Genomic DNA, 9,758 nt, shown 5'->3' with positions numbered 1-9,758 from the left:
AGAACTGGTTATCGTGAGGAGTTGTAAAAGTTGGATCGACCTTTCTTCAAAGGTCTGGGAGTGTTTAATGTGTGTGACAAGCTACGGAAATAGACTCCGCCTGTTCAGGTAGTTTGTTTTGAGGCAAAGGCAAAAGGTGGCATAGGTACTGTATTCACATTTCTACTTGTGGAACTGTAGAAGTTGTTGGTTTTGTAAAAGAAAAAGAAAAAAAAACAACAATAAAAGATATGTAAAAGTACTGATTCTACTCCTGGACGTTAGTAATGTAAGAAAAAAGTGGAGCATCTGAAATGTACTTAAGTACAAAGTAAAAATGAAACTTTCCTTTAAAATAAATACAATTACTGTTTTGATAACTTAGAGAGACATACTGCAGAGGGAAGAAAAAAGAAAAAAACAAGCAAACCACATGTTCCGATCCATACCTTTGCTCATGGGAAGTGACTAACAAAAGAAAAGATTTATTAGATATTAAGAACTGAAATATTTTGTGCAAACCATGGGTGCTGTTTCAAATTAGAAGAAGAATTTTCAAAACACCAAATGCCGGTGTTTTTTTTTCTTTTTTTAAGGCTGGCACATGATACAACCCATTCGCCATGAATCAATGACTTTGTTTACATGCAGTCAATACCCCGTCCAATACTGGATTATGATAGCACTATTCCGGTTGCCCTAGGTGTGAATGTTGTGAATGTGAGCGTGGATGGTTGTTTGTCTCTGTGTGCCCTGCGATTGGCTGGCAACCGATTCAGGGTGTCCCCGGCCTACTGCCCGAAGACAGCTGGGATAGGCTCCAGCAACCCCCGCGATCCTAGTGAGGATTAAGCGGTTCGGAAAATGGATGGATGGATATTCCGGTTGCGCAATACCATGCATGCATTCACAAAAACTTGAATATGCTCATATTTCAATTTTTAAAAACCCACATGCTACTGGGTTACTCCTTTTCTCACCCAAATATTTGGTCAGAATATCCCCCGTGAAAGGAACATTCATTTGTATTCTGCACATGCTCTATCCAAGGCTGGACTGGCCATTTGGCATACAGAGCAGATGGCTGGGTGTCTTTTGGGGCTAATGCAGTGCTCTTTAATTATTATTTCCCTCAGTTTTACCAGAAGAGACGACCCGCAATTTGAGGGAGCAGCCCGTTAATCCACTTACAATATAGACAGCAAACTATATCAATCAATATCAGTGACAGAGCTATGTGATAGCCAGGGTTGGTCAGGAGTTACATTTGACTAAAAGTTTCTAAAAATCCATTTTTAGCATAAAACATTTGATTCCAGTCAAAGTCAATTATATGCACAGTATTCACACCGCTGCAAGCAAACAACATGGCTGAGAAGTCTGTTTTTCATACCATCCAATGTCCAAAAAAAAAAAACCTTGGCAAAACTAAGGAGCAGCACAGAACCATACTTTGGAGCGACGCAGCAATCGACTACTTTATTAATGTGGTAAAAGATATGAATATCATGTATTTTATTCACAGTTCGAAGTAAGGCACGGAAATTATGTCTAGCTGTGTCATGACGTTGTCCGTGCATCGTGGTTTAAATGAGGATATCCCATTTACCATGTGTACAGGACTGCTCGTGCATGAAAACGGGTTATCCCAAAATTTTCAGAAAACAGAATTTTGGCCCTAACTCAAATACTATAAACATAGTTGTTCTTGTAGATGACAACGTCAAAGAATTCACTTAAATAAGCCCATGGCTGGGCATGGGGGTTTTCTTACTTTTTTGATTCTGTTCTTATCATCATTAATGCTCATTACTTCATACTTGCCACTACCACTACTACTATTTATTTTCTGGAGGATTTTTAATTTTTACTCCCACTCACACACACAAGTAGGGCATTCAACTCTCATGACTTAACTCAAGTCAGACTTAAGTCTCCTATTTTTGGATTTTGGATAGTCATGGTTTTGATTCTTGTCTGTCTCTGTGCTTCAGTTCCTGCTGGAGTGGAGGGCGTTCCCTCCACCGTCACACCCATCACTCGTTGTAATCACTGGAATTTTAAAGGACACCCAAGCCGACAGTACCCTGTCAGAGTATTCAACCTTGCTCGTTGTTGATATACCAGGTGTTTGTTTATCTAGATGTCATGTTCATGTTCCTGTTGTAGTTCCTGTTCGTATTTCACTTGTTTTCTGTGTAGTTTTCATATGTAAGTCTAATCTCATAGTCTTGTCTTCTAGCTTGTTTTGTTGTAGTGCAATAGTCCTCCCTTGCCTTTTCGTTGCAAGTGATTTTTCTTTAATTGTTCACCTGGCCATTTTCAAGTGATTTATGTTTATTTTGTGTTATCCTGGATCTTTGTTGCCAGAACCCTTTATTTGTACTTTGTCAGTTTTGCATTGCTGGGTAAATAAACTTTTTGTTTATTCTTTATTCTGGTCTACGTTTTTGGGATCCCATCCTTATCGGTTCGCACCCGAATCTGACAGGGATTTGATTAGCTGAAATTTATGAAGGTAAATTTGGCTTTGACTCAACTACAGGGCTTGAAAAATCTTCCCTTTCTGTATTTGAAAATGTGCATGTGAGATAGTGTGACCTTTTTTGCTTGAGAAAGAAAAGGTATTTTTTTTGTGCTCTGCATGCAAATCTGATAGCCCACAAATTCAATCCGCTTTATCCTCACAAGGGTCGCGGGACTGCTGGAGCCTATCCCGGCTCTCTTTGGGCAGTCGGCGGGGTACACCTGAACTTGTTGCCAGCCAATTGCAGGGCACACATAGACGAACAACCATTCACACTCAAAATAACACTTTGGGACAATTTAGAGAATTCCATTAACTTGCCTTGCATGTTTTTGCAATGTGGGAGGAAACCGGAGTACCCGCAGAAAACCCATGCACGCATGGGGTGAACACGCAAACTCCACACAGAAAGGCCAGAGCTGGAATCAAACCCTGCACCTCTGCACTGTGAGGCGGACGTGCTAATCAGTCGACCACTGTGCTGCCTAAATATCAATAAATAAATATCAACACTATTTTTATAAATCACTTCCGGTGTTTACTGTACATTTTCAAATAATCAATTCTAAATCTTTCTTAGAAAACCATTGGTCATTCACTGGTGAGTTATTTTTAGAACAAGTCCACGGGCTAATCATGGAGTCCTTGGGGGTTGCCTGGTGTCTGTGGACACCAAGTCAAGTCAAGTCAAGTCAACAGTATTTATAGAGCACTTTCAAACAGCCATCGCTGCATACAAAGTGCTGTACATGGAGCAATTTAACATGCACAATAAACAGTAAGACAAATCGGTAATAAAGGCGGTAGAAAGCACCAAACAGTAAAACCAAGAACAAATCTAAGTCATGCTGAGTCGAATGCCAAAGAATACAAGTGAGTTTTGAGGAGGGTTTTGAAGATGGGCAGCGAGGAGGCTTGCCGAATGTTCAGTGGGAGGTCATTCCAGAGAGAATGGCCACATTGGTGGCCCCTGCTTTCTACCTATCTGTCACAGGCCCTAAGTATGGCTGCCTGCTGTTCTGCTAAATTATAATCTTGTGATCACAGTGTGTAAAACGTCGCGGGTGTTGACTGCAGTACCTGAAGATTGAATGGAAACAAACAAATGCAGTTTTCGAACAGCCTTTTGGTTTTCCATGTTGTTGGCGAGCAGGTCTTCTTTCTCTCCATTTCTCCTCCAAGATGCAGTAATCGCTGAAGAAATGCCCTCCCAGGCTCTCTTTACGGGGCAAGATGTAATTTGTTGCGATTGTACAGTCGGTTTACCCTCACAGACGCGGAAAAGTCCCAAATCTTCACAAAAAAAACAAAAAACATCAAATGGGGCTGGAGGTGTTGGGTGAGGGAATGGTAAGGGGATATAACAACAAAGTAGAAAAAACATAAAAGAGAAAATAAGTGGGAGGCTCTGAGCTATATGAGCTGCAGATTGACTTTCAGCGCCCGGAAGTGACCATAATTTTAATAATGCATAGATATTGACTTTCCAATTTTTCCTGTCTGATAAATTTCCTAACCTGGGAACATTCAATGTGTTTACACCAGCTCTGTATGTAATCTGACATTATGACCAAAGAAAAGAAAAATAGCCGACAAAGGATTTACACAAATTAATTTGTCATAAATGTCTTTTGGATGAAACAAAAAGCGGATTGATAGGGGAATTGAGGAAGCTCCATGTTTGATTAATGAATTCAATGTGTGCCTCCACTCCTGCCCCATATATATATATATATATATATATATAATTTGTAATTTCCCCATTGCGGGACAAATAAAGGATATCTTATATATATACAGTATATATATATATATATATATATATATATATATATATATAATTGACATTCATAATTTGATCATGCCAAAACCGTTTGCATATGGACTACGGTGAAGTGAATAGATTGTGAAAAGCTAAACATGATACCTTCAAGGATTAGATTTTACTATTGCAGTACAGTGGGTTGCATCCATGAAAAGTATGTACTTCCAGATTCCGATTTAGTCTAGTGGACAGATGGCAACAGAGAAAAGGATAAACACATTTTAACTCAGGATTTCTTTTCAGAGGCAAATTATTTGCCAGTGTTACAATATGATTGGACTTTACGGGGGTCTGCAAACTCCCGAAAAAAAGAAGTGACTCAGCCACTGTCAGCGTGTTCGTTCACAACGTCGGTCAAAACATGAAACTATACGGGCCACCCCCATCATGGTGGGTGGATAAGCCTTTAGCCAGTCACTCAGTGCAGCATTACATCATCCGTTCCCACACCGAGTGAGGGCGAAAATAGGGCATTGTAATATTTAAGCGGCACCGCGACAGCCGACGCCCTCCGAGCTCTGCACGAAGGATGGTAAAGCGGACACGGTGCTCTCTGCGGGGGATGATGGCGTTTCCGTGAGCACAGCGGAGAGGAGGAGAAGGAGGGGAGGGGACGGGGAAAGGAGGATAGACGTCAGCATCTGTCCGCCAGCTCCCTTTGTGTTCATCGGAGAATGTGAATGGCGAAAGATGACATGGCAGAGGTCGATCTAGCATCAAACGGAGCAGAACCCCCGCTGCCGCCCCCCTCGGCGTTCCCCTACGAGGAATACGAATGCAAAATCTGCTACAATTACTTCGACCTTGACCGCCGGGCGCCAAAGATCTTGGAGTGCCTGCACACGTTCTGCGAGGAGTGCCTCAACACTCTCCATCTCCGGGAGGAGCGGCCATGGCGCGTCAGCTGCCCCGTGTGTCGCCATCGGACGCCGGTGCCGGATTATCGGATCCAGAACCTTCCCAACAACACCAAGGTGACGGAGGATTTCCCGCTCTACATCGACTCCGACCCCCTGCCCCAGGACGCTTTGCCGCCGTACCCTCCCCCGCTGCACCCGGCTCTCGTCGCTCTCCGCCGGGAGGAGGCGTCGGGAGCGTCCGGCGGCAGCCACAACCAAACGACCCCGTCCACAACCGTGTCCACTGCCACGACCATTTCCCAAGACTCGGTGCGCTATGACAGCTGTCAAAGCTGCAAGAGGGTGGCTTTAACCACCGGCTGCGTGTGCGTAATCTTCTCCTTCCTGTCCATGCTGGTGCTGCTGTTCTTGGGCCTGATCTTTGTCAACAGTCACGGCATCCCTCCCCTCCCGGCGGGACCCATTTGCTTATCGGTGGCCAGCATTCTGGCCATGTTCTCCGTGGTGGTCACGTGGCTCATGTGCTGGCTCAAATACAGACCGGACCATGAGACAGGCCGCTCATCTACCACCGGTAACTCTCGGAGAAACGCCTGACTTGCTTTTGACTGTTCATGCGAGCTTGTGGGGCTTTGTTGTCACGTACAGACTGAGATTCCCTTTTGCCCCTTTACCTTTTCTAGGGTTTTAAATCATCCTAAATGGCCTTCTAGCAGTGTAGGAAATACCCATTTGGCTATCCTGATCCCGAATGATCTTTTCCCTCATCTTGGAACGACAGTGTGACTTTATTTGTATGTATTTGGACCACCACTCGCGGCTTCAGCAGATATGTTTGATTTGGCGACTGAATGTGTGGTTCTTCTGTCCACCCAAACATCACAAGCCTGTTACATAATATCAGATTTTCACCCCACTTACTGTGTGATAACTGCCCATTGCAAACAAGTCAGATATTGGTTGGCTGTTATGAGCTCTTTATAAACACTGTTCACCCCCTCCAGCTTTAGTAATTGTTGCTGCAGGATGCCACTGTCCCCCCCCCCCACCTGCAGGGTTTCCTATTTTCGATAAAGCTTACTCAATGATCGATTTTTTTTACACTCTACGTTAGTATGTGCACGATAGACTACTGAAATGTCAAGACCATGCTTTGTGATGTAGCTTTTTTAATAGGAGGGATGTGTGTGTCCCTGACTCTTGTGCCTCACCTTGTTGCTCAGTGAAGCAACTTTGACTCCAATCATCGTGATGTGCAGCCCCACTGCAACAAAGCATCCACTGGGATCGTTCGTAGATATTTCAGCATTTATACAGTGCGGTTTTAAAATGTTTGCGACGTGATGTTGCTTCACATCTTATTTATTTCTTGTTTTTTTTTAGCCACCTTCATTTTTAACCCTTTCAGGGACAGCGGTTACTACAGTGCACAGCCTATCATGTTATCAGGTTCCAGGTTATCATTATTGGTGCATGAAAGGGTTAACATGCCTCAAGGTCATTCTGCTTGGCCAATCATTAAAAACATGTCATGACAATTTGACACAAATTTACATATCCTGGGATTGTTTGTCATGAATTGGACAGAGATCTGTTTTAAAATGTTGCTATTACACAATCAGTTAGATGTAATGTGATACTCATTAAGCCAGGTACTGCATTTGAGGATGAGGCACTGAATAGCCAACTAGTTCCTTGCACTTACTCGGTGGAATACATGGAGTGTAATTCTATGCTGAACACATGACTATGGACACGAAAACATTTTAATGTAGAAGTGGTTCCCTCGCCCCAAATCCTAAACTTCTGAAATTCGCATGGGACACATAAGAATCAAACTGAGCCCCGCTACAACTCCACACCCAACATTGACTTTAATTGTTCAACCTACCTTCTCCCAACACTTACTATGAAGCACTTTCCCCCCGCTTTTTTCGACAAGCAATGGGGTACATTTTCAAAAGTTAGTATATTTCATTTATTTCCGAGGACCTAGAAGTTATTGTTGGCTTTTCTGAGAATATGTGGTTGTTAAAGTACCAACATTTGCACAGAGAAATGCTCTTTATGTTTTGTTTTGCAAACATGAATACATTTCAGGAATAAAGCAAAGATAAATACGGACGGCATTGTTTACTGTTTGTTGATTTGCATTTTACCAAATTTATGTATGGATTTATTTATTTCACAGCTATTATGTCAATAGGACTTCAGTTTATCATGCTTTCTTTTACTGGTGATAACTGAACGAGATCCATTTGACAGGGCGAAATTCCTGCTGTGCATCAAATCCGCCCCCTACCGGAGAATTGGATACTGCATGCAAAAAAAAAAAGCCTCAGATGGAAATGCGCTCAAAAATGCACGTGTCAATCAAGCCGCTTATAAGGTGGTCCCTCCTAAATTTAGTGAACGTCGTTAATTAGACCAGTCTAATATTCAGTGACTGATTGACGACTAATGCCAAAAAGTTGCAAAAACGGATGCTTCACCACACAACGCCGGTACTTTCCCGAATTCGTTCAACTCCACAGCATAAGAGAGTCAACAAGTCTCATGTCCAGGCGCACTTAGTTAAGCCGTATCTCTCAATTCGATACACTCCCACTGAGTTTTGTGAAATGGAGAAGGGTGTCTTTGAAAATCAGCCATGACCAAATAAATGCCAGGCATGTTAAAAAAAAAGGAAAGACAGAGAAAAAGAAAGAAAGAAAACACTCACCCAATTGTATATTGCTCATATGATTGTGTCAATCAACAACATGGAATCCATGGAATTTATATCAGACTAGAAATTTCACTTGTTTGGTTATTTTCGCACCCCAATCACCATTGCCCTTGCACAATTTAGTGACATCTAACACAATCGTAAAAAACAACATGCTCACGTCTGCGCTTATCGTTTCTGTCGAAATAATCATTAATAATCAATAATTTTGATGATCGAAAATAACATACTGTACATAAAAATGAAGACAAACCTATTAAACGTCTGAATGATAGTTTTGGAAGGAACATTTTCCCCGCATTTTGGTGGGTCCTGTTTTTTATTTTTATTTTCGTGATGCCCTCATATAGAGAAATATTCAAATATTATTTTGAAATGCAGAAAAGAATGTATACATGCTGCCATCGTTTGACCTTAACTGAAATGAATTGGACATTAATGTGCTTATCACTGGCCTCCACGCAGAGCATGTGATGTAACTCATTTATTTCTCATCAAGCCAGAATTCAGACTTTGAATTTCTCTCCCCCCCCCCCCCCCCTTGCTAATGGATTGGACACGCAGATTCGATGTCGCTTTAAAAGAGCGGTCCGAAGTATGCATCATGCCGCATGGTTCCCATTTGCCCCCTCTGCTTTCTTCACTCTTAATATCCAATTTCAATGAGACCACCGACTCCCCCAAATCGTCACGTTTGTAAGCGTCACGAATCGGGGGCTCTCTCGCCTTCCTTTGGTTAGTAAGAGAAACAAGCAGACAAACACAATAGCCTACAAATATGTTCGCCGAAGAGTGCGTTTTATGGTTGAAATCACGTGTAACCCCTTAAGTGTAGCCCACATTGCCAATCCAAATACGCATTTCTCGAACATTATCTCGTTGATCACGAATGAAAACCCAGTTAAAAGGAAACTGACATTTCCTCTCTCTCTTTGAAGCCACATATTATACTTGCTGGAGTCCTTATCTTATGCCTGAAGGTATCAGGACGCCCCACAGCAGGTGAAAGACCCCCGTAAGCACTACTTTTTTTTCTTTTTTTTTTACTTTGCGCGCACGCTTTGGCTATGCGCCTTTTGACAGCAAAGACACCATTTGAAGTGCAATTTAAAGGGAAAAGAACTGCACGAAGCACATGACAATTGAACCCCAGTCCCCAAAGTCAATGGGAACCTCATCGTTGCGTAAATTAAAGTGAACGAAGACATATGAAAGGCTAATGAAGTGTTTGGGGTGGGTGGGGGTTAATACCAAAAGTTCAGTGGCGTTTATTTTCCATAAAAGCCTGACCAAAAAAAAAGGGCGCTCTTTATTCTCCGTAATTTGTTGATGGAAGCAAGCAGACACAGCTGGGCCATGTGCCCCGAATCCCAGAGATTAATTCAATTAATACAAATCTGATTTATTCCTAAGAGCAGCCTGGATAAATTAAAAGGAAAACACAAATCAAAGGATGAGCGTGACGCACTTTGCTTGAATTGATACAAGATTTTTTTTTCTCTCTTTAGTAACTCGATCAGTCACTCAATTTAAGACGAGGCAATGGGGATGAAATATATTGTGGCGTTTGAAGATGCGACTGTCGCGATTGTTTGACATTATGGGATGCATGGACACTTCCGCAGACTGTCTTGAGAGCCGCCCTGGCGTCGTATCCTGCTGTGGCGCACGTCCCCCCTTTCAGCTTCTTCTCGGCTGGTTGGAGCGCACAGTGAAAACCACAATAAATTCCTCGAGTTGCGCACAGTTTAGCACCATTTGTGTCAAATACAAAAGCACGGAGTGGAAACAAATTAGAGCCCGCAGTGTTGGGTAGCAGGCGTTAAATGGCTCACATGA

The 9,758-nt window shown here is 42.5% G+C and overlaps 1 protein-coding gene across 1 annotated transcript; it reads left to right on the top strand.

The window, feature by feature from the left end:
* The first annotated feature begins 4,721 nt into the window (after nt 1–4,721).
* Nucleotides 4,722–7,315, top strand: rnf228 (ring finger protein 228). Its single transcript, XM_086125359.1, has one exon. The coding sequence runs from the start codon at nt 5,012–5,014 to the stop codon at nt 5,786–5,788; it is 777 nt and encodes a 258-aa protein (XP_085981485.1). The 5' UTR covers nt 4,722–5,011; the 3' UTR covers nt 5,789–7,315.
* Nucleotides 7,316–9,758: the final 2,443 nt, after the last annotated feature.

This window comes from Hippocampus guttulatus, chromosome 12 (genome assembly GCF_054856545.1).
Source record: "Hippocampus guttulatus isolate MCC_2025c chromosome 12, RoL_Hgut_1.0, whole genome shotgun sequence".
Taxonomy (NCBI): domain Eukaryota; kingdom Metazoa; phylum Chordata; class Actinopteri; order Syngnathiformes; family Syngnathidae; genus Hippocampus; species Hippocampus guttulatus.
The sequence above is the reverse complement of the archived record's forward strand: the minus strand, read 5'-3'. Positions and strand labels throughout refer to the sequence as shown.